At 47.1% G+C, this 26,063-nt stretch overlaps 1 protein-coding gene across 1 annotated transcript in view; it reads right to left on the bottom strand.

Annotated features, from left to right (window-relative positions):
* The window catches only part of LOC128874991 (uncharacterized), a 128,646-nt gene extending 105,254 nt beyond the window's left edge, over positions 1 to 23,392 (bottom strand). Inside the window, exon 1 of the mRNA XM_054120248.1 lies at positions 23,027 to 23,392. Coding sequence (XP_053976223.1) covers positions 23,027 to 23,099 — 73 coding nt within the window. The 5' untranslated portion in view covers positions 23,100 to 23,392. The remainder of the gene's footprint in view (positions 1 to 23,026) is intronic.
* Between the last annotated feature and the right edge of the window lie 2,671 nt (positions 23,393 to 26,063).

Here is a 26,063-nt window from a genome sequence, read left to right as displayed (position 1 = left end):
ATCGATATCGATTTCGATGACGGTGTGTTCGTAGTTTGGGTGAAAATGAGGAGGGTTCGAGTAATCGTTTCGCTCTTTTCAAAACTCTGCGAAGAGCGTTCGCTTTGAGAACCACTATTTTTTGAACAGCTTCGAGAATAGCGAAACGGTGACTTAAACTGCCCATATTTTTACGTGGACTGTAAAATATGTAAATTTGAACGAAATCCGTGCGTGGATTTCCGTTTTTTTTTTCTCTGAGCTACCCTTCCCTGCAATTTTATATGGGTCATTCCACGCCAGATCGATCACTTTCGTCCTCGATGTCAGAGATTACGTACGAATTGAAATATGCTGGAGTCTATACGAAAACGAGGACATCGCGAGTCATCGTTTTGCTGTCATCGAGGTCGTTTCATAAATAAACACTCTTGAAGATGACACTTTTCAACGAATCTAAAAGGAAATATTTTAAGGTCTGCATTCTTGGAACAACTTCGAAAACAATGGAGTCAATCATAGATAAATAATAATACTATAATAATGATAAAGTCAGGGTGAATAATTAAACAAACGAATCCAATTTAACACGAAGAGCAACATACGATAATTGATACGTTTCGATGATCACGCCACGGGATCGGCCAACGACTAACGAAGCGATCGCATCGAATCGCTTCGCCCATGAATCGCATACCCCCACGCCTCGTGAACGCCCCGTTTAATTTCTTTCCAGCGAATAATGCCTCGTCTTCGACGACCCTCAGACAAGACAGGGTGGGTAGAGAACTGTTCTCGTCCCGATCCACCCAGAAAATCGATCCTCCCCCTGGGGAAGGATGGCTTTCGTCCTGGTGGAAAGACGGCGAAGAAATCGCGAGGTTAACGAATTTAAACGGAAGCTAAGAGACTGCTAGCGACAAAAAAAGTCGCGACTCGTTCCTCCTTCGTTCCCTTCGTCCCCTCGTCGGTTCTTTATTAAATGTGGCCAGGAGAAACAAAGACGAGAAGATGGGGGTGGTTGCGGCCGTGGGGTGGGCACGGTGGAGAAACGAGCGCATAAATTATGCTTATGAGCCACTTCGTGTGTTCCGCGACGCCATTTTAAAATTATACTTTTAAATGTAGCCGCCATCCGCCACTGCCGGAGACGCTAACATCCCCCGACCTTTCTTCCGCGACGCCAGCTCACCACGTATCAACCCCACTGGCCCGAGGCGCGTCCTCGAGAATTTGTTGCCGGTCCAGGGCCATTATTTCGTTTGGAGTTCTGACTACTCGCGGAATAAAGTCAACCTGACTCTGAAACCTACACCCCTTCATGACTCGAAAGGGTGGCGGACCAAGACAGATGGTTTCACTCTCGGTACCATATGCTGCAGAAATAAACAAATATTTCATTATAAACGTCAGAAACACGGAGACACGATGGGGGATGCAAAAAGGGACCAAGAAGTTTTTAATCATTTTGCGAACTGTAGCTTTGTTAATTAGATGCCAAACGCTATAGAAAAATGTAGGTACGATTGGCGATGCATTCTTCGCGCAAAACGGGACCAAAATGTTCTAAATACCCGGTCAGCTGATCACGCATAAAAAGCCTCGAATATCAAAATAGTAAAAGGCCTCGTCGATGCATTTCAAAACAAAGAATTGATCCGTGTACTTAGTAAATAATAATGCCCTTTATTCTTCCTACGCTAGAGACTTCTACATTGTTCTAAGCGACTGGCCAACAAACCGAACTCGAAAGAGCCTGGAGAAGTGCAGCGGCAAACGGCAGACGCTGTCAGGGCAAAAAGGAAGGCATCGAGTATCGGAGATTCCATTCGCGCGTGAGTAGTACCAGGGAAGAATTAAAAGTAGATCCGAATCGGCTATAAACGGGACAGCGTTCTTGTTCTCGGAACAAAGAAAGGTCCTCAAGTCCTCGAGCAAGATTCCCACTTCCCCGGGTAACGGGCAAAGTAATGGAAAAACAATTAGACTCGAGAAACAAGCAACTCCGATTGCAGCTACCGGTCGGTGTTCCCGCCGGACGTCGAAACCAGCGAACTCGACGATAATGAGGATAAAACCTAACGATAGTAGCCATGCTTTCAGAAGGATTGCTCCGCGCGCAGCGACGAAAGTCTACCCGATGAAAACACCGTTAAGCCTTCGAATAAGGGTGAAACGACTTCGGATGGAGAAGAAAAAAAAAACCGCAGGAACGTGGACTTCGTACGTAGATCGAGAAATAGAGGAGGGGATGCGAGAAACGATCGAAGACGGAGCCGGAGGTGGATGGGGCCGAGAGACTCACCTTCGAGTCGAAAGTTTTCGAGAGAGCTGCAAGGCGTCGGCCATTACCGTGGATCACATACTTCTTCCAGTGCATTCTGCTCCTATTTCTTTCCAGGGAGCCCTGAGACCGTTGCAGCCAACCCAGACCGACACCCCCTCCCTCCTTCCCGCTGAAAACTTTCCCCGACGTTTCAAAGACTTAAAAATCTATCCACCTTGGAACTGATTAGGTGAAGCTCGCCACGGTCTGCGCGCCTCGACCCCCGCGTTCGGACAGGCGTCGCTTATTTTCTTTTCTAATCGAACGGAAAATTTCGAATCTCTGGCCGTCGGGATAAATCACCGATCGAAATTTTGCAATCGTGGAAGTTCGATGGGAAGAGATGGCTCATCCGAAACGGAGACGAGTCATTTTTGGGGGATGAATGAAAAAGTAGAAAGTTTTCTCGCGATGTTTAACTCACCAGAGGTTATGTCCGGCGGTTCTCGCTTTCAGGAAAGGAAGTTAGGAGCATCGACTCACCGGAAGGAAGGTGGTTGAACCATTTTTAGAAGTTTCGTTTCAGGGTAAGTTGGTTTTCCCGCGAAATGTAACTTTACGTACCGCAGTTGTCGCTTTCAAGAAAAGACGGGGGTCGTCGGTTCGCTCGAAAGCGAGGTGGGTGGATAAGTAATGTTTACAAGGTCAATCCGAAGAGCGGAAAGTCCAATATTAAATACAGCATTATTTCCCCTTTCGGGCGACAAAATTGACATCGACGATTTACTCGAAAGTTGAGTCGTTTATACAAACTCGATAAGGGGGAAGTTTCTGACGAAGACAATCTTTGAATACGAAGATTCCCGCCACCGAGAGATGTATTTATAATTAACGGTTCGCTTGGAAGCGAGGTAATTAGTTCGGTACTTTCACGAAGTTCAATTCGAAGATGTAGTGTTCTCACGAAGTACAAGTTTAAATATAACACTATATACGATACTTTGCGCTTAGAAGCGTAAATAGATACGTCAATAGGTAATTAAACTCTCGCTTTCGATCGACACAATCGAGCCTGTCGACTCGGAAATGGGTTAAATTATTCCTCGAAGCTTGACTTCGAGAAACCCTAGAAACCTCTCCTGTCTAACATCCACGAATCTTGGAATGTCTACCAACCGCTATACCAAAACGCACCTCGAATCCCCTCGAAAAGCAATTCCTATCGAACCACGAAGTTCGGGGCGATTCCCAGCCGTCTTGCATCGATTGCCAGTACGGAAAGGAACGGACAGGGAACCACCGAGCGAAAAAAGAACAGGGAGGGGTAGGGACATAAATAAGGCGAGAGGACAGCAGGAGAAACGGGAAATGCTTCCGGATGTAATTCTCCAAATAGGTTCCGGTTTCGGTTCCGCTCGACCGAGCGTGACCAGCGCGGGAGCGTCCCTGGCACCGCGGCGTCCAGCGTCGAAGGAAACCGCGCGCGGTGACTTTTTTTGCGGTTCACGGAGCCAGAAAATGGCCGCATACGGCACTTTTTCTCTCCTTGACCCCCGGCTTCCTCTTCTCCGCGTCCCATCTGGTCCCGTGGAACGCGGAGGATAATTTCATCGACGGGGGGCGAGAGACTCGATTAAAGGGTCGCCCGTTGGCCAGCGCTCCCTTCGGCACTATGCTAAATTGCTCTCGTTCCTTGGTCCGTTTATTCTTCGCCGTTATTCCCGCGGTCGGCTTCTCCGTCGGCGCTGATTTCATTCGCGGTACGGGCTGATTGGAACGGCCTGGCGGGGGCGTGACTCGTTACGAATCGTCGTTCGCTGAACTAGTCGAATCATTGTTTATTATGGGTTCGTTAGGAGCAAAAATGTAAGAATGAGGTGTAAGATGTTCTCGTGACGGTTGAATATTGCTCGTTGATCCCCTCGTCAGAATTTGGATCGATCTACGAGATTACTCTATTAAACATTTGTTCACGTCCCTGTTATTAATATTATCGTGGTAGTACCGTGTATGGCTGTAGGTGGTGTTTATTAGCATTAGACCGCGAATGTTTATGCAGTACGGAATTAATAATATCGCTACTCCAACGACTCGATTACCGTTCCATTCCCTGATTTATGCATTCCATTTCGCGAGATTCCTGGGTACCACGCGAAAGTCAACTTGACAACAATGAATCGCGCTTATAATCCTAATGATAAATCCGTGGAATCTGTGTAATCTCAACAATTCGCTCCCATCCGACCCCGAACACTTGTTCGCTACTTTCCCAGACGTCGGGAACACCCCTAATTTACCGTGTTGCTTCCCCGCCCCACCCCTGGCGGAATAAGCTCGCCGCAATTTCGTGCTTAAAATTCGCAGTCCCGTGCTCTTCCCGATGTTCCTTGACGTTACACGCTGTTCTCCTCAAAAACACGTAGCTCGCGTCCTCCCTTGTACGCTCCGCGGATATTAGAGAAGTTGGGAAAATATGGAACCGGGGGAAATCGACGTTCGGAGGGAAATCTTCGGATATCGCCGACCGGGCTTTCTCCCCGCGATTTCTGAAAGCGAAATTGCCCAACGGGAGCTTACGATATTGCATTCTGGGGTCGGTCGATTTTTCGAATCGGAGAAAGTTGATCGATAGGTTAGGAAAACCGTGTAGGGACTTGGAGCCTTGAAATTAGTTCTCGGGACGAAGACGACGAGGACTTATCGTTCTGGAGGGAATACTCTTCGTGGTATGAGTCGATAGGGTAAACAAAAATTGGAATGTGTTAATTTTGATGGTTTCTGGGTTTGTCGGAAGATTTTATTCTTCGAGAGGATCGGACTCCTCGAAGTGGAGGTTCGAGGTCTTCTTTGGTAAACAATTTTTATCGTCATTTTTATGATAAAAAAGAAATATATTTCTTATATCTCAGAAATACGCTAAAGCAGTGATAAAAATTTCAGACGAATCTATCGCACCGTTCACTCGCAATAAATTCCCCGAAAACACGTTTCTTCTGCAGCTTCCGAAAAAACTACCCCGTTAAGAATTCAGCAAATAAATCCGCCTTGTACTTCTCCGTCCCAGAACTTGTTACAAATCACACCGGAGCGATGAAACAAGATTTCGTTTCGGAAAAAGACTCCAATTCTGACTGAAATTGAATGTACACGAATACTTTCCCTGGAAAAGCGCTATTTCCCGAGCGGTTAAAAGTCGTTAGCGATTCCTTCGCGGGAGAACGACGACGGATTCGATCCACCTTTTAATTTTCCTCCCAGTTTCCCCGGCCGTCACGTGACAATGGCCGACGCCCGACGACAGCGACCGAGGAATGTTTACAATAATCCGAACAGAATCTGCGCTGTCTATAGAAACACAACCGGGGCTGGGGGGTGTCGGAACGGTGGTCCAGGGGGGGGGTGGGGTGGATTGTTGGCTGGCTCCATTTTCCATTGTTCCCGGGACTCGTGGAACGCGCTGAGATCGCGCGTTTCTTACATTGCAGCCGAGCTTTTATAACGGTTGCACCCAGCGTGGCGAAGAAAGGCCGACGATAAAAGGGCCGTTAAGCCTTCGGGAGGACGAGAAACAATGGGACGGGGGAGGGGGGAAAGAAGCGGTCCAGGGAAGATTGAGAGGGAGCAACGGACCGACGGGGGCGGCTCGGTTGGTTTAGACGTCCTCTTTGGAAAATAGCGTGAGAGAAAAAACTTGTTGCTACTCGGCGAAACGGAAAATAATTACTGCCGCGATATTTGTTAAGGATTCAAAGGCGACGGTGATGTGGAAACGCCCGGAGGGCTTGAGGGAAATAGTCGTTCGCGTTTACCCCTCGGGGCACCGGCTAAGATATCGGGGCGGTAACGCGCCACCCTTAAATGGAAACGGGTGGTAATGTACTTCCCTTAATCTTCAAAAGAGTACAGAGTATGTATTCAACGCGGAGATTGGTTGTCAAATATTGTAAAAAATTCGATTATGTAGATGAATCGGTTTCGTGTTATTGTAGAGTACTGTAAAATTGTACGATTTCAATATTTGATTATTTGTTACGAAACGAACGTTTCGTCAAATGTGAATGTAGATAAAATCGCTACTATTTAATTTCCCATTCATTTACTCTCAGGCTTCCCACATGGTCGCTGGTCGAATATCGTAAATTCAAACGCGTAAAATTAAATACGTTTTAAATTAACACTGTACGGAACGATCGTTGTATTTCACGTGAATAAAACAACGGGAAGTTCGTTTAATTAACAGTTAAACTACCATAACGGAGTACACATGATGCATCTCCGTGCCCCACGATAATTAATTTGATCTTTGTTATTGTGTACGACACCGTCTACCCATCCTCCGACTCCATTTTCAACGCATCAGCAGGTCCGAATTGGGGAAAACACTATCGCGAGGAACTTTTAATGAACCCTTACCTTTCCCCAATCTCGGTGAAATTCATTCCCGCAAATAATTGCGCGAATTTCTATCTCTCTGGAGGAATCCCAAATGGTTTTCCCAGGGAAGGGCCAGTGCGTCGATACAGTAATTCGCATTTCCGCGACGCTACTTTTTATCCCGAATTTAAAAGCCACGATCACCCACGCCAACCATTCTTGTCAGCGCCAATTTGAAATAAAAATTCCAACTTACGTAGTAGTTCTCAAAGAGAGTCACACTTGTACTCTGTATAAAAAGGAGTGTCTAAAGCAGTTTTCTAAACAAAAAATTACCGAGGCTTTAAATCGAGCTTCGAATGAAGCTTCGAAGTTCAGGCTTGATACCAAAATTCTCAGCTCAGAGATAGTCCTCGTACCCAACGTCTCCGAACAACCTTAGACGTGTCAAATTTAAGCATTCCGATAATCAGCCACTTAATCGCCCCTTTGATAACCCCTTGCCCCTTTAATAGACAGAATAATCGCGACGCATAGCTCGACAGAGGGATCAACGACGAGGCAAGAGCTCTTTTGTACCAGTCCCTCGGAGTATTCTCTGTGACACTATGCTAGAATATTCCAGGCTTTTCGAACCGAAGCGGATGAGCCTCTCGATCGCGTAATTTTTCCATTGCAGCAATAATTCGCCTCATAATCGCCGCCCGCGCACAAAGAATAATATTCATCCGCGGCTGGCTCTTCCTTTGTGACGCTCTCCCGGAGCGGTTTATGCGAGCGGAATTAAAGCGGGTGAAAGGACGAAATGTCTCGCGGCTGTTTAAAAAAGAAAGAATCACACACGTGTGTATCAGAGTCGGCAGACTCGACGCTATCTCCATTTAACGAAAACGTCGATCTCTGACGTTCGTACTCTCGCGATGATCCGTCAAGTTTTTCAGAAATTTTCTCTGAAATTTCGCGACTCTTGAAATCTTTTCTAATTGAAAATTCTTGAGGTTATATCTGCATCGTATAGAGCACGAAGAGTTACCAAGGAAGCCAGGAAATAATTTTCACGGTATCTTAATTTAATTAGGTAAGAGTGCTGGTCTTTGTCTCTGCAATTATTTTTATTTTTCTGTCACTTTATTTCATTCCTCTCGTTGGCTTTTCAATTTTAAACTAACGCAATCCGAGGGTTAAATTCCCGATTGATTCCTCGATTCTCTTTTCGCAAGTGGAACATTCACCTCGGATCGAGTTCTCTTTTCGGTTCTGCATTTTTTTTTTTTCGGGCAGCCGAATTTGCATGCATTCCGGTGCTCCTTCCGCGCGTTTGATGCCGCCTGCTTGAATATGGATCGCGCGCGCTTACAGACAACATGTGCTACCCGTGGAACATTTCCGCGGACGATTCAATTGTTGCGTAGCAATTGGAACTTCCTTTCGTGGCTACCGACCCTCCAGGGAATTTTCGAATAGCTCTCGAGATCACCTCCGACACAGAATTGTTTCGTTCTCAAATATCTGCGAAGAATGGTCGTCAATTTTTATTTGGAATTTTTATTTTTATTTGAGAGCGAAAAAAATGAGGAAATCACGAGAATTAAAAGTTTCCTCGCTCGATGAGATGAGAGAATTAAACAGGGTGTCCTGACGCAAGCTGTTTCTTCGGACACTAATGGAAGTATCAACTACAATTAAAGTGATCTTTCTAATGAATTATTGTGTAGCGACTATTAAGAGGAATTTCTTAAATTTAAAGGATTGAGTAGTAATATTGGTATTCACACAGAGCAGAAACAGAGATTAATCGGAACACAAGCCATCGGTATTCAAGTTTTCGTTATAAATTATGATCGGGTAAATTATACTTGGATATCGATACGTAATAGCTGGTTACAGCGGATATAATCACCTATTCATAAATAATACGCCATGGTCCTGGTAAATATGAACGTTTCAGGGATTGAACGTGTCCTGCATCGCGATGGGGAAATGTTCACAGTGCTGATTCATAACCAAACAACCGGGTTCGTTCGCTACTACCGAGGAAATCTGACTAGGAATTTCGTTAAAAATATTACTAGCATCTCTGTACGATCATAAATCAATCGACCGATTAAATTTAACGATACGATCGACTCTAATTTAAACGATATTAATTCAAGAAAACACAATTAGAATTCATTTCTCAGGGCACGATCGAGCTTGAAATTCCGTAAAAGTGGTGGGGAAAGGTAGAATTAATTTTTCGTAATTTTCGATTGGCCAGTTAATGTGTTAATATGAAAACCGCTGAGGTTTGCGGGGGCGCGTTTGGCACGAAACGAGCCAGCCGGCTCGCAATAATCGACGTTCTTCCCACCACGGGCCACCACTCGATCGAATTCGACCGATCGACGTTTCGTTCGGCCGACTTTTCTCAATTTCCAACGCTTCGAAAGCCGCATTTGGGTCGCGCGAATCTCGGCGGCCGCGGGGGTGGCTCTTTCCCTGCTCCCCACCTCGCAAAGTGCGAATACGGGTCGGGGCTAATGCGCCACCTTTGCGCGGGGCTCTGTGCGATCGGATTATTTTTAGGGGCGATTGACAGGTTCACCTTGACATTCTTGACAAATTGAACCATTCGCGGCAACGATCAATTAAATTAAGAATTAAAAAGTGTCTACATATAGGGTCCAAGAATGTGTAAATCGATAAGAAAAAAAGTTTGTTGAATAAGAAATCCTCAACTACTCACGATACAAAATAATTAAAAATTGGTTGCAAAAACACTTCCTCGAAGCCATAATTTGATTAACTGGAACACTATCGGACGGGAAGGGTTCGTTATTTAATTAAAAAAACCACAATACATACGCATACGTAATTTGATAAGGAGCCACATATTCATAATTTAATTTCTTAAAAACACATTCGCGTAAGTCTAGAGTAGTAAAGAACGGCGTAATAGAATAACGAAGAAGGGTCGTAATTCGATTATCCAACCGGGATATCCGCGGTAGCGTGAAAATTTCGCGCCGGAGCTTCCTATGTAGCCGTGGCAATGGTTCGGCGGGGTCGGATCGGTGGCGTAGGTTGAATAGTCGCAGGAACGCGGTGTGTAACGAACTAGCTTAGGAAACACCGCGGGTAATGAATGAATAATTCAGTTAATCGACCCCAACACTCGCTGAATAATACGCAGTCCCGCGCTAATTAATTATTAACCACCAGTCTTTAAACGGGACGGCTCGTTAGCGCAACGAGCGTTGCCGCGCGACCTACGAGCAAAAATTCACGGAATCCGCGATCGGCCGCGCTGTCGAAACAGAATATAATGCGCGCCGGCAAACGGCGTCCCGAATAAACCGAATTATTCCGAATCGATTAGCCCGCGATAAGCAATTTCGATGGCAGCGCGAGTCCGTGCGTGGCGGATTTTCCAAAATACCGTCCGGAATATTCATCGAATCGGGTATTTAGATTTAGATAACAAGTCTGTAGACGATTAATTCTCAAGTGTGCTTATTTAACAATGACGAACCTCGCTCGTACCGAATTTGCATTTTAATTAAATGTCGCGGGGTAGATGTGAAAAAAAAAATGGTATATTTAGAAATGAAATTGCTCGCGGAGTCCTAAAAAGTGCGGTAGACTGCGTTAAAATTAGCGTTACAAATTATAAAGATGTTTTAGAAATTGCGTGTAGGTTACGCCGTTGCTTTGTAGTGAAACTAGTAGAATAGGTCTGTACGTGGTCAGACATACTGTAATAGATCTATATCCTCTCTCAGAAACAATAATACTAAAAATAAAGAAAATAAAAACAGAAAAATAATAAAAAATATTCTAAATACTCCACATATATTTATCCAGTCTAGCATATCCAGGACGTGGAATCGACAGTCAACTTTTAAGGATAACACACTCCCCTAAGGAAGGGGTGAAATGCATACGTGAATTTACTCGAGCGTTCCTTTCCCGTTATCGTCCCAACACGAGTATGTTCCTTGAACTGCATCGCGTACAAGCGTAAGCGGAGCCTACAGCAACAAATCAAGATCAGGTGGCAAGGGTTGCCCCGAGGCGCGAGCGGGGTAACCGCCCCCGCTACGGGATCGAGTGTCGAGTAGACGATCGAGACGGTATAATAAATAAGGCTTAAGAGGATCGCGGGCGTCGTATCGGTGCTCCTTTACGTACAAGCGGCCCTTAGCGAGGCATCGAACGACGCGATTACCATTTCGAAAATGTATAGATGGGAGAAAGAGGGATCGGGGAGAAGTCATGGGAGGAATTACGCGTGGGGTGGGATGTTTTATTCAGTGTGCCGGGGATCTCGCGACTGAGTGAAAAATACTATGGCGACGTCCGAATTTCGATTATTTACGGTGTTGCGTAATAGGTGACCGAGGAATGGTGTTTCTTTTGTACATAATATACATGTGGGTACGCAATGACGAGTGGTACGTGACAAAAATGATTAAGTAAGAGGCGTCGTAAGGTGGACGTGTCTGGTAGACGGAACAAAACGAAATGTATTCATGGGAGAAGAAAAGATCAGTCCTGGAAGGGGTATAGGAACGTCCTAGATCAGACGTGTTCGAAAACACAGTGAAAATCATGACGTATTCATGGGAGAAAGAAAGATCAAAAAGTATCGGGTCAAACGTGTCTGAATAGACGCTGAAACTCGTGGGAATGGTGTATTCGTGGGAGACAGAAAGATCGTACCAGCAAAACTAGAGAGTCCGCGTTAGTCAGTTCTCCGTCGACGAACGTCATCCTGTATTCGCGGTGAGTGACGAACGGACGCGAAGTCGACGAGTTTATAGTTCGCCGGAATTTTCACCACCCCTCCGCCCCCCGCCACCCTGAATTGTTTATTCTTGGAGACACCGCGCGTTCGCGAATATTGTCACGTATGTTATTCGTGCTTGCTCCTCGCTTTGATTTCCGCCAAATTGTTTGCGAAGAATATTTTAGAAAAGCGTCACGTACCGCGCTCTCGCCGCCCCCGGTTGCCCTAACTCCGCCCTCTCCTTTGGGAGCTTCCGTCGAATTGTTTTAGCTTTCGAAAGAGTTCCGTCGTCCCGCTCGGAAGGAAATTTCGAAAATGCTGGGAACGTTTGCGACAAATGATTGCGAGGAGAGGGTAAACCGAACGTGTCCACCGTGAGGACGTGGAGGACAAGCGCGCGGACGGGGTGCGGGGGTGGATGTTTACGAATCAATCGACGGTGCAGAGGGATTGCACGGGCGTGGGTTTCTTCTCGGTGCTACGCGAGCGGCATTCCGTTCCGTGGAGCGATTCGTGATACTCCTGTCCATCGATAACTATCCTCGTGCGACCGTCCGCACGAGTGAACGAGGAAAGGAGATCATCTGCGACCAGCCATCGATACCGGTCCCAAATACGGCGCCTCGATTCCGGCAAAACGGTTCGACGGAGGATACATCGCTAAATTCGATTTGGCGTGTTCAAAGCTAATTTCTCATCGATATGTTTCCTTTCCCATCCATCTTTATCGCAAACATGAACGTGTTCCGAGTAAGTTTACATTATATACATATACATGAATATACTTCGCGCATGCATATATTTGTAACGAAAGACTTATTTGGAAACACCAAACCTGTCGTTTAATTTATACAAATGTCTTCGATAGACATAGAGGGTGCGAATATTTATGCGACCGACTGTATATCTGGCGATAGAGAGACAAGTAATATCGGTCCGTATATGGCGAGACCAATAGGATCCCGTGCACTGACTTAAGTAGAACGGATTCGTACGTAGCCAGATCACTAAAATAGATGTATGCAGAGGAGCATGTAGAAAGTCGTAGCGTCCATACAAAATAGAATGGCGGTACATTGTCCAAAATGATCAACACGGAGGTCCCTATCCGAATCGTCAAGTAGAACGAGCCCGTGCCAGACAGACGCCTCGAAATAAATCCAATTTAAAACCAATGAATATTGAAACAATTCAACTATCGCGAGACAGTTTTTGAAAACACTGGTCTCGATCGGAAATCATCCCCCAATCGAAGTACCCCTACGACGTACGTCCTCGTCAAAGGTGATAACGCTTTTCGTCGCCTGAATTCATTAACGAGTGGAGTTTTTCACGGTCGCGCGGAAATAAAGGGAGACATTTTCACAGTCCGCGTCTTCCGCACCCCGGAGCGGTATTGAAATTTCGAGGGAAACGGAAGGAACCGTTAGGTGGGACGGAGGGTCGGAGGTGAGGACAGTTCCTCTCCCCGATTGAAATGAAATCGTCCGCGAGGGCGGGGACGGGCGTAACGAACTAATTGACTCTGTCACCGTTCCTCCCGGCGAGGCTGGTTTTTTTTTTCACCTTTTCTTCTCGCCGCGTGGGACCACGGGAGACGAGGAATGGAGGGGGAGTAACAATTTGCGAGCGATGAATAAAGAAGCGAGCGAATCCGCGACCGTTTCGCCCTCCATTACGAGGAAAACTTCGCTCGCGCCCGGGGGGTGGGGGAGGGGGGGGGGGATCGTAACGAGCCCCGATTCCCGACTGGTAACGCGGCAAAGGAAACACTCCGAGACCCTCGTCCTGATGCTCGTTCCCTACCCTTGGCTTCCTTCCTTCCTTAACCCCCTACCCTCATTCGCCACTCTGTGCTGCATCGTTACAGGTCCGCAGTCGTCGTGTTCGATGGATAACCCTCGTGGAATCCTTGAACTTACACCCCTAATTTCCATGTTTATCTTCTTCTGAGGTTGAATAGAAATATTATACGTTTCCAAACAAATGTTTCTATAAGAGAACGACTGTCACGCATCCCTTTCCACCCCTCCAATAAATATCGTAAATCCAACGAGAATATTCGCAAATAATTCAGGGAAAAGTCACGATTCCCTTCCTCTCTGGCTCATCCCATTTTCCAACTCCACCGCGGCGTCTTCGTACGAGAGAAACGAACCACCTAACCGTGGCCTCGAAGATCCTCGAGAGCGCCCCAGATTTTCCCTTATCAACAACGCGACCGACACATGCGCGCCGTGCCGTAAACAAGAAACCCAACGTAGTCGTTCGAGGCACGGCCATGTTAAACGAAAAATACACGCGGCTTATCGAGCACGGTTCGTTCCTCCCGGCGTGTAACGCACGCAGCCTTAGATGGGATCGATACGAACAAGAAGAAATCGCGTGGCGTGAAAATAGAAAAGAGAAGCAAACGAGAAGGAAGCATCCCGAGACGAAATCCGTAGCGAAAGCTGAGATGAAAAAGAATTCGAGGAAAAAACTCGAATGCGCCCTTTTGGGAATGCGCGAGGAGGTCGATGAGGGGGTGGTACCCTTTGATCTTTAGTTTCTTCCGCGACATCGAGCACCAATTGAAACGGGCGCGAAGTGGAGATGGAAATCGATGGAAAACCGGTCGTACAGATTAACTTGATTTCAGGAATAAAAGTCCAATCGAAGGCTGCTATTTATCGACGAAGACCCTCTTCCCTGGAAAAGGGCTCTCGCCCCCTTATCCCTCCAGGAAGACGCTGTTCCGTAGAATGGTACCGTTATCGTATAAATTAGAATCGACTGGGAGGGGACAATTAAGAAAGAGACCTAACCTGTTCACCGACAGATGCGCGTCTTACGTTTCCAGGAGAAATAAATTGGCTCGGCAAACGAGGAAGAAGAAGCAGACCGAGAGCAAGTAGAATGGAGCCGTATTTTGACAGACAAGTGGGATAGTTCCTCGTACGTGGTTAGACGAGCACGGCGAGTGTATTCATTTTGCAGGGAGGACGACGAGATGGCTCGTAGAACCGATAGGAGAATTCTGTCGTCGAGTAGTATAGACCTGTACGTGTGAGGACTCGTGTGTTCGTGCGAATGCAGTGAAACCGCGTGCGCATTTCGGGAAGCTCTGATCGGTGTTCGCCAAATAATAAGTGACGCGAGAACGCCTGTTGTCAGGCTGCGAGGATAGCGTTTAGTTTGGTGAAATGTGTTGAATTTCCAGTGGGCTGATGAGTAGAACAGGTACATGTTTGGTCATACCGAGGTAATATATAATAGCAGGAAGAATGGGGTTGGTCGATTAATATATTAACATATGACTAATAATATTCTTAATGATAGATCGACAGAGTATTACTTTGCAACAGACACCTGTGTTTTATTGAACCTGAATTTAGGAGAGTTAAATTCCCCGTTGTAGCGAAACAGAAAGAATTTAGTCGTTGATCAACGAAACAGCGGACTCGGGCGATCAATGAATAGCCGATGCTTCGAAAATTGGAAATCTCGTCCGCTAGCGAAGCGAAAGGGTCCCAGCCAGTCGTTCTTTGAACGCGAAGCACCGTTTTGTATCGAGAGAAAGGCGACTCTTCTCAAAGGTAAATTCCACGAGCGATAGATACCAGCGTTTTTTTCTCCTTCGGCATAGAAATTCGAACGACCTTGTTGTTGTTGACCGTCGGAAACATTTTTCCACCGAGTTTCCCCATTATCTGTCTACCCCCATCCCTTCGTTCCCGCGAACTGATACGCACGCGGAGCAAACAAAAGCTCTGATAATTCGAATTGCTCAATTTCGAATTTTTTATATCACCGCACCCCTCCCACGACCGTTCCCCGAGAGTTTATTCAGGGCAAAGTGCATCGACGTCTCGAAGAGATTGCGATATTCTCATGAATATTCAATCTGGCCGCGTCCAAGAAGACTGCATGTTTCCAATGCAGTATGCAAATATAATACCGTCGTGCATGTCAGCCTTCTTCCTTCTGCGACGTGTGACGAGAAGAAACTTGCTTCGTGCGCCGTCGAGCAGATTCTCCTGGTATTTCTCAACTCTGATAAAGAAAAAATATGTTGATTTCATATTTTTTACACGCCACGTTTTCGTTTGTTCGGGGATTGTTGAATATCACAAAAATATGTCTAATGTGTCGCAAAAGAGGCAACCGTTCGGCTAAAGTGGCGTTTCCGAGCTTGGCAGCAAAGTTTCTTCCACTTGTCTGACTACGAACAGACATATTCTACTTAGTTAACCATGTACGTCTCTAGGCCATGTATAGAGCGGAGTGCTACCATGTTTCTCCTTCGTCTACGTAGGAGCCGTTATTTTCGAACCTAACCTCAAAATTTGTTCCACTTGTCTGACTGCGAACAGACCTATTCTACTGGGTTAACGATGTACGACTCATTTATAGCGCACGGTAAGACCATATTTCGCTTGCGTATGCGCCGGAGTCATTATTTTCGTACATGACCTCAAGTTTTGCCGTGTAACCGTGCAAGCAGACCCGTTCTACTTAGTTAACCATGTAGGATTCTATGCTATTCACAGGGCAGCTCACGATCCTATTCCACTTGCATTACTGTTCATTGGAAATGAGTACTTCTACCTCAACAAAAACGACCTGATGTTACGCGCTTAAATAAGCACCATCATCCACTTTACTTGCGAAATTAGCGAGGAGCCTATTTCAATTGTCCAAACAGTACCTAGTCTATTCTACCGGTACTCCAAATATCTTCTCCAAGGAATCTGAATTATTTCATCACCCTCTGTTAAAGATAAAAAAAAAAAGAACACGCACCCCGTTTTGAAGTACATTTCTCATAGATTTTCACTCGACAGTGCAAATAGCCGACGTACAATCACTTCGGCGTGCTCTCGGCATCGATGAATCATCCCGACAAGTCCGAACGTCCTGGCAAAGTTTGTCCTTCGCAGAGGATCCTTCCAGCGAATCATGGCCGATGGGAGCCGAGTGCCAGGATTCAGGACACGTACACGGGTGCACGGAACAACGAGCATGGAGTTACAAAACGGTCCAGAGATGAAAGAATCGTTAAAAGTAGACGTTCGCCCGAGTAACGAAATAAAACTACCCGTCAACTACCCCTCTGTCGACGTGGGATCGAATGTCCACGGGACGAAGGAGTCTCTGGGAAAATCTTTTTCCGCGACGTTCCCGTCGGGAAGCCTTCCAGGGACAAAGAGAGAGAACGATGACGAGCAACGGTTGAAACACGAGTGGCAGAACAATCGTGGCGTTGAAGCCAAGGGGCGCGGGAGGGATGAAGTCGATGAGGTCTTCGAACCCAGCGTACCTAACCACCCTCTTCATTTCTACATCCTTCGTGGGTCTCAAAGCGGCGAGGGACGAGAAGAAATCCGAAAAGGAAACAATGTATCGTCGAGAAAGCCGCATCCTGAATACCGTGGTCGCCTCGAGGAAATATTCCCGCGGCCGTGTTTGATCCTGGACGCTCGAACGTTGAAGAATGGGAGGGACGGAGGACAGAGTAACCCTAAGGGTCGGAATAGTCGCCCCCTTGGGTGATTACTGCGCCATCAGTTAGGAGACTTTCTCGTTTCTTGCAGCGACATCGTTGCTCAGCTACGAAACATCTCGTTACTGTTTCTCGTAGTGGTTTGTTTGTAATAATAATACTGTACGTGGACGACAACAGATGCAAGAGAGGTAGAGAGTACTGGTCTAGACGTGTTAGTTCACAGAACGGTGGGAAACAAATAGCGCAGACCGATATGTAGTCAGACCTACAGGACAGCTACAGCCAGGCAAGTGAAGTATGTTTATACATGGTCAGCCCAGTGAAGTAGGTCTGTCTATGATCAAACTAGTAGAAGGAACATGGATATAGCGATCCATGCATACACACACGAGTATAACAACTATATCCAATGTAGAAATAAATTAGTAGAATATTACTAGCTATTACGGGAGAAGCCAACCCAACAAAAAGAATATATTCACGCTTTCAACCATCGACTGTGCTCGAGCAAGAAATTGACTGGTGCCTCCTCTTAGTGTTTCAGGAAAGAGGGTCTTAACAAAACCGTCACGCCTCGACTCTTCCTCGGCTAGGAAAAATAATTTTACCCAAGCCCCCTCCACGGGGATCGAGCGTGGCCAATGTTTCGAGAGACGCTTTGGCGTTGTCTGGTGAAGTCTACGAACGGAACAAACTCTCTCGATGCTCCAGTTTCGTCGTGTTCCCGTTCAAGGATCGCCAGGTAAGTTCGAAAGCACAGTCGCGGCGGTCCCGACGACGCCACAGGGAGAGGATTAAAATATTTACCGCGGTCTTAGTGTTTAGCGCTTGGTCGTCTCCGGGCGTCGAGGATCTGGATCGTTTCACGCTTTACGACACCGATTCTTTCCCCCCGCGTTAGCTCGGTCCGTTTGGAACTAACGGACAGAGCTCTCCTCTGCGGTTCACGATAAGCAGTCCCAACGTTCAGCCTTTGGGAAGTGGAGCACGGCGCGAGCCTCGAAATTCACGGGCCAAGTGTCCTTTCCTTCTTTTAACGACGACAACGGGAGCCTTTCCGAGCCTTTTGTCAATGGCAACGAGCATTCTTCAGCTAGGACAATTCTTCTGGAGACGATTGTTAATTCCTCCTCGGTTGGCTGGGCGCAAAGGAAGATTCTTCTTGTCTCGTTTCTTATTCATGGAAGTTCCTTTTTTTCTTTTGACGTTAACTGGGTTGGCGAAAGTGTTTTGCAACTAATTGGTCGCTGGAGTTAGTGTGTCAACTTTATGAGAAATTATTCCAAGGCGATACCCGAGAAATCGAGCGATATCGATATTCGATTGAGAAAATTGCTGCGTTCTTGTAATTTGTATGTGTTACATTTCGAAAGACCTCGAACTAGCGACACCCTCGAGTACGAAGTTCTAGAACTTATCCGAGAATTCACGACTGAGTTCACTATGAGCCTACCAGAAAATTGAAATAGGTCACCCCGTATGCCTGGGCACGAAAAAAAAAAAAATTTCATTTTCCTTTCGCACGGAGCGCTCCGCGGCGAGTGCAATCGACAGGGGTGTGATTCGGCGTGCAAAAATTCATCAAAAAACGTGGAACGAAATTTTTATAAATCCACGTCCCCGACAACGAAGCCTCGAAGAGGATAACTTCGTTCCACGATTTCAATTCACTTCTGCTCGCGGTATCGTCTGCGGCACGAATTTTGCTTTATAACCTACGTATCCATTAAATCCATTTTGTATGAATTTCATTAATTAAAATCTGAAGAACCAAGTACGAAGAATAAACTAATAAGTGGAGTATGTCCGTATATGGCCAGCCCAGTGAAGCAGGTCTGTGTATGATCGAACTAGGACAAGCAGTAGTATAGGTCGGTATATAGTCGGCCCAGTAGAATTAACTCTTTATTAAAAAATAAAGGATTGTATATAAAATCTAGAGAGAAACTTGACACAAAAATTGAAATTAAAACTGCTAACATGTGTATACGAATTATTAACATCGTTAAATTAAACAAAGAAGTTAAACATAGATGGTGGTACATTTTCTTCCTGTCTATCAATCAGAAAGCTCTATCTTCACCATCCACTGCTTTCAATTTAGATGAACTCCTTTTCGTAACGTATCGTTTTCATTTGAACCGCCAACGTTAACAGGATTTACCCGCGAGGGTCTTGCGTCGCGAATCGTTAAACGGTGTAACCGACGAGCGGATAATTCGATAAAGCGATTTGGAATAATTGGCAGGCGACGGTGAGCGCCAAGTTTGTCCCACCCTCAAGGTCCGAGGCAACAAATGCAATAATAAGAAACGTTGGGCGAGCCACGGGAACGGCAGCCGGATGCAATTAGCAGGCTCGAATCAACGAAGTCACCGGAGACGTCGTTTGGTTCGAGGAATTTCATTTGCTGGCGGCTGTTGAGAACACCGCCGTGAGACTGGAACAACGAAATCCTAACTGTGGTCTCTTCTTCCTCGCCTCCTCAATCGCGGTCGGAGAACTCCCGTGCAACAGAAACTGGGGATGAAATAGCTGCCAGCAAATGGAAGCGTCTTGTAGCTATTTCTTACGATCTTTATATTTATTTGGAGAAAAAGAATTGGAGTACAGTGAATTTTTAAAAATCTTCGTAAAGCTTAATCTCGATGCCCACCTCTCGAAATATTGCATTTTTCCAGAGGAGGTTAAGGTCGTCACTTTGTACGCGAGTCAGCTACGCTGCAAAGATATCTAATTGCATAAGGAAGCGGAAATGCTTGCAATTAAGCCTCGAGTCTTCGCAAGAACCTCTCATAAAAGGTAACCTTCGACCACCTCGTTCGTCGCAGCGTCGAAACGAAAATAAACCAGTAAATAGATTCAGTCGGCGGCGAAGGGACAACTCGGAAGAATATCGTTAACTTCTTGCAAAGATGGGCGACACTCGACGCTGTTATCGAAAGACGGACGGCCGTTCTTCGCTTTGAAATTTCTCCGAAGGCAAACCTCCCAGCGCCCGAGTCAATAATTGCGGTCTTCGATATCTGTGGTCTCCCGTGGTTAAGCCTCGTCGACTGTAACTCGCCAGCTCCGCGGGATAATCGTAAACTAAGATGCGGAATGGATGGAACGAGTGTAACCACAATGTATCGGAAGGAGGTCTAGGTTGGAATTCGGAAGCATTCTTGTAGGTAAGCTACAACGTACACGATCTTAAAAGTCGTTTATTCGGGATTGATGGAAAATGATCTTGAATCGAAAATCGTCATCCAAAAATTTCCAGCTATTCGAACGAAAGCAACTTCAAAGACTCCCTCTCGTCTCCTCCCATAAATCCGCCCTAATTAATTAATCCAGCCGGTGGTCCGGATCCAGAACCATTTTCCTTTAAACGGCCAGCCGAGTTCCACGAGAACCGTGAGAATCCGTGGCCCGCGAGCGAAATATGTGTATCGCGCACGGATGCGACCAGCTCGTCTTCCTCGTTTTGCGCGTGCTTTGTTTCGCTGGCAACAACGGCAACAACAACGGAATCCGAGAAGAAAGACCAGAGATCAGGGGAATCGGTAAGCGGTGGCGATGGGAGGAGGAGGAGGAGGAGGAGGAGGAGGAGGAGGAGGGTGCAGGAATGGAAGAGAAAGGAGCCTTTCAGGAGAAACCGAAGACGGGGAACAAACCGCGTCTCTCGCCCGGTCTGTGTGCTCGGTTCGCGTTTTATCCCGCGGATTTTTTTCAAGCCCGCCGCCCCCTACCTGATAACCGTGAGCAAGGAAACGCCGGGTCAGGCGCAATTAGCAGATTGAAATCAACGGAGTTCGGTGGCAAGGATCAAGGAGTCGGTGGAGTAAGACTGGACACGGTCTGACGGGGAGGATATTGCCGCGACCACATACGGTCTCATTCCACTGGAGCAGGGAGCATAACGAGACTGTATCCAGTCGGATGGCTGGGGTATCGTCTGCTCGGATGGGTAACGAAGTGCTGCACGTCTGGTGATTTCGATTCGGAGGATGTTTGATGGTAAGTGGAACAATGAGAATAAATTGTTTATTAAGTTGAGTAATTGCGTATTTAGTCAGGTAAAGAGGATAGGTATCGTATGTGGTCAGACAAGGAGAGTAGGCAGGTGTTTAGACTAGCAAGGGGAATAGGAGTGTGTATAGACAGACAATGAGAATTGTTGCAGTGGCTAGATAAACAAGGGATGTACGTATATGTAGTCAGACAAGGAGAATAGGTACAATATGTTGTCAGACGGAGGGAACAGTTACTGTATGGAGTCTGATAAAGAGAACGGATACAATGTGCAGAGTTAGGCAAGTGAAACAGGTACTGCATGTAGTCAGACATGGAGGATGGATACGATATGCAGAGTCAGACAAGTGGAACAGGTACTGTATGTAGTCAGGCATGGAGAATGGATACAATATGCAGTCAGAGAAGAGGTAGAAAAGCTGATGACTCTATGCAGTCTGCCAAGAACAGATAAAAAAAAAACCTGGTGGCTCGATGCAATCAGACAAGAAGAACGGGTAGAACAAAACTGATGACTCTATGCAGTCAAACACGCGGATGTTCTCCATATGCAGTCAGACCAATTTGACACGCTCAGGATTCGAACGTGCAACGGGTCTCCGTCTCTACCCCCGCGACCAGAGATGAAATTTGCATCCCTCGTTAGGGGCTGCAAACCGACTTCTCCGGGAGGAAATTGAAATTCCATTTTCCCGGTCGGGCACCGAATTGCCAGTCGCCGACACGTTACACGCCGCGCGCGTTCGCACGAAAGAGTTACGATCAGAACACGCGATAACTGTCAAACCATGATACAGAAGAGGGTGGCGATCGCGTGGAACTTGTGAGAAACGACGTCGAGCGACGGAGAGGCGATTGCAAGAGTAGCGTCCATGGATCCATTAAGGGTTGCTTGTTAATTTTCTCCCGGTCTTACTCCGCGCAAAATGTACAACGATGACGTTCGAAACATTTGAAATGTTTGTAGTTACACTCGCGGACATGTCCATGGTTGATATTCCATAGCGATTGAGTTACGTTATATTAAATTTGTCGATGAATTTGCCTGTGTCGATCCTCGACAGTGCCTGGTAATTTCTTATTCGACTATTGCCAAAGTGGATCCTCACGGGCGGCTTTCAAAGCGATCCAGAAACCAAAAAAAAAATCCTTCCTCTCGATTATTACCTCTCCGATTTTTACATAACCTCACCTTCGAATCACCGACGGGGCTCTCGCGGAGCATTAAGCAAAAATTGAACGAGAAGATCCCAGGGATTGCGGGCGAGGAAGGTCGAGAATATTCCCCAAGAAGTCGGCGTACCCCGCAATCGAAAAGACACTCCAGCGTAACGATCCCAGAAGGTGTCCAGAGGATCCAGGGAGCCCCGCGACCAGATCCAAATGGGATCTCCAGGGAGCGGACAAAAGTCGTAACGACGTGATTTCCCACCCGGCGTGAAACGACCCCCATTTTGAGGGGGGTCTGCGGGTAATCCACGGCCCTTCCTGCATCAGCAGATTCCCCAACTTTCCAGAACGACGAAGTAGTAGCGCTAAACGCCGCGCAACTTTGGTAACCAGGGGATTTATCGGTTCCCCGGGGGTACCAGGCGCACTTACGATAGTTCGACGCCGTGTCGATACTTAGTCGATCTTTCGAGAAGAAAATCCTTCCTTTGAAGATCGGAAACCAGACAGGGTAAAGGGGGCGCTTCCCTGGTGCACGACATGGTCGGCGGGGTATTAATCATTTCGCTACTATTGCCGAATATATCCGGCATCCGCGAGACGACTGCGTGTACGATCCTCGGATATATCCGGCGTCCATATGACAGTACGATTGATACATATAATTAACGATACGATTGTAGGAGTCTAAAGGGGAAATCAGGAGATTCGAAGCCACTGTCTTCGAATTTTGAATAAGTTTCTCTTCATATTAAAAATATAAACTACATTTGTTACGTTGTATAGTTAGAGGAACGATTGTTTGATCAAGCACTGTCGTTTAACACTTCGAAGGCTGTATCTAGAAAAGCAGCCCGACGACACGCAACGCGTACACTTTCGACGAACGGTTTCGTTCGGTGGCGGTACTCCGGCGGAGTAGGCAGTCGTAGAGAAAGGGTTAACGGATCACGGTGAAACTTACCCCCCACTATCAGCAGCAGGTGGAACAGAGCACGTCGCACTTTCCCGCACTTCCGTCGAACGTCTTTATCCATCCTGGGGACGCGGGGGATTCCCTCGTTCGAGTTGATCGTGCCCGTTATCCAGGTGGTCTACGGCGACGTACCGCGGCACGCGCCGCCAACTGTCATCGGTGCCCCGTGGCCGGGGCTGCCGGCACGTTCGAAATCCCAACCGTCAGCTGTCGGTCCACCTGAACCACGTCACTCTATGGGATCCTCTCCTCTGCCCTCTCTAACCGGCGTACAATATCCGCGCACACACCGTGACACCAGCCGCGCGCGACACGATACGCACCCCACGCGGACGCGACAGTTCCTGACTTGCAACTGACGAGGGATGCTGCACGAAGAGTTTGCGCCAGTCACGCGCGCGCGCACAGAATCCTTACTCCCCTGCGCTCCTGGCACCCTCTCGGTCAGTTAGTCACACCCCGCTCCCTCGACTTCCCCCCACGGCTTCTTTCTTCCTTCCGCAGACATCGTTCCTCGAGTTCTTCCTTGGCACCCCTCCTCTCGCGTTGTCGTCTCTCCGTCTCCGTTCTTCCCGATATCAACACCCCCCTCCGACCCCCTACGGAGCCTCGTTCTTCTCCTTTCTCTTCCCCAGTCAGTCTCTTTCGAGTCTCTCCCTATTACGCTTTTACCACTTCGCCCCCTCCTCCCCTGACGCTGTCACAGGGGCTGGCGCGTCTCTTTTCGGTTCGTTTTCGCCCCCTCTTAGTTAGTCCATCCCCCCCCTCTCGTCCGTGTATCCGTTTCCATCCCACCCTCGCCGTGCGTCCTCGCGCGCTCATCCTTTCGCCGACTGCATCTCAAACGCTAAAGAGTTTCTTAGGAAGTTGAATCGAATCGCAAGTATTATCTGCCACCACAGGGACGTATCACGATGGATATGACTTACCGAGATCGAATAATCGGACAATTCATATGTAACAACCTAATGGTTCCGTATTTAGTCAGGTAGAGAGGTCAGACAAGTGGAACAGATACTGTATATAGTCAAACATGGAGAATGGATACAATATGCAGTCAGACAAGAGGTAGAAAAGGAAGAGGTAGGAAAGCTGATGACTCTATGCAGTCAGGCAGGAACAGATAAAGAGTTTCTTAGGAAATTGAATCGAATCCACCCGTTCCAGTCTCCTCGTTGTTTAGGAGCCTGGGTTCCTCCTTCTCCTGGACGATCCGTCTTCGTCCCTTTCCACCTCGTCGCGTGTCTTCTTCAGCCCCCTACCACCGAGGGATCACCCTTTAACCACCCCCATCGTCACCTCGCTGGCTTCCCCGGGAACTGATTGTCTCGCCGTTAAGCGGCAATTTATATGTTAACAGGGCCGAATCGGTCGAGAGTCATGCATACGTTTAAGAAAAGGGGTTGCAGAGGGGCTGGCGGAGGGCGAAGGATGGTCGCGTGACGATGTTACACCGACACTTTGCTCGTTAGTCGGGACAACGATCGCCCCGTGCCAACGCCGATACGTATCTACCCCTATGGAGATATTCGTATCCCTGTGACACCCTTTTCGTTATCGGTCGCATGGAAATTCGTGTACGCAAATATTTTGGCCGTGTCGAGACGGATTTGGGGTGGAAATTGTCCTGCACTCGCAGTCGAAGATTAGTTTGATGCGATTCGGTTGTCTGAAGAGTGGTGGTAGGTGGAATCAGAAATTGGGGTGGTTTTCTGTTTGAGTGTTGCGACAGAGGGGGTTGGCTGTCCACAGTTGGGGTGTTTGGTAACGGAGGGATGTAACGACATAATTTCCAGGGGGTAAGAAAGGTTTATTGTTTCCTGTATTTATCGTAACGAAGCTTTTCGAGCTTCTTTTTTTCACTCAGATTTTCTATGGATATACAAATGTCATTAATAAGTAATTCGAACTATCCCTAAGTATCTAGGAATTTAAATCTAAAATCGACTGTACTTCCAGCCAAAGTAAATGTTATTTTCGTACGTGATAAGCCTATCGAAACAGTATTATTTATTTATTAAATAATACCCTTGAAAAACAAGATGGTGGCGGGTAGGAAAGTGACGCGACCGTGAATTTAATTTACTTGACGTCACCGACAGGAGCATGCATGCTCGCCCAGGACCGGAAGTTAAATTACTCGCACACGGGACGCGTTACCCTTGTACGTAGGGGGATACGACACGCTCGTGGATCAAAGCTGAATCGACGCGTGGAGCCCAAATAGACGGGCATTAGTGCGTCTGCAGTGTTCGAATGGTACCTTGACACGTGTCCTGTATCTATAGAGTCATCTCTGTGACATTGCGCAATTCCCTCGAGTGCTTGATGCCTGCAAGTTTAGTGCCGAGACCTCGCCCGCGCGGCAGCTCTCGTGTCACCGAACAGACGTTCCAATAAAAGTCGGAGGGATGATGGAAAACGCCGAGAACGTTTAAAAGTCATTGTAGTTTGGACAACGTTACTTAAAACCACATTGTTTGTAATAAAAAGTCGAGAGTTAGATGAGGAGTATTTTTAGTGAAACGATCACCAATTCTACATTTATATCGACCCATAATTAGAGCGAATGAAGATAGCCTACATAATGACCTTGAATAAAGTGGTCAAGACGAGGGTGCGTTCTTAAAAAATCCAAACTTTTCGCCAAGCCTCGAAGCGCCGTCGACTTCGTTCCTTTTCGTCAATAAAGGGCGAACAGGAACGCTTAACAACCCACTGCAACGTTGAATTCCATTCCGGAGGGGATGTCACGGACGTGACGAAACGGCAGGCGCCCTTCCGCGTCCCAGGAAAGTTAAATTACTCCCCCTCGAGGCGTTTCCAACCGGGATGAAATCGAACAACAGAGAAGAGACCGAATAAGAAGAGCGAGCAGCTGTGCACCTCGGCCAAATTGCGTTTATAACCGTGAGCGGTTAGGATTGACCCTCGACCGGTAGCTCTGTTTCCACCCCCGTCGCGAGACGGGCAATCCCTTCAACTTTTAACGACTCTGCTCGCCGTCGTTATTTTCACCGGGCCA

Source organism: Hylaeus volcanicus, chromosome 4 (genome assembly GCF_026283585.1).
Source record: "Hylaeus volcanicus isolate JK05 chromosome 4, UHH_iyHylVolc1.0_haploid, whole genome shotgun sequence".
NCBI classification, from domain to species: Eukaryota; Metazoa; Arthropoda; class Insecta; order Hymenoptera; family Colletidae; genus Hylaeus; species Hylaeus volcanicus.
This window is presented reverse-complemented; position numbering and strand designations above follow the sequence as displayed.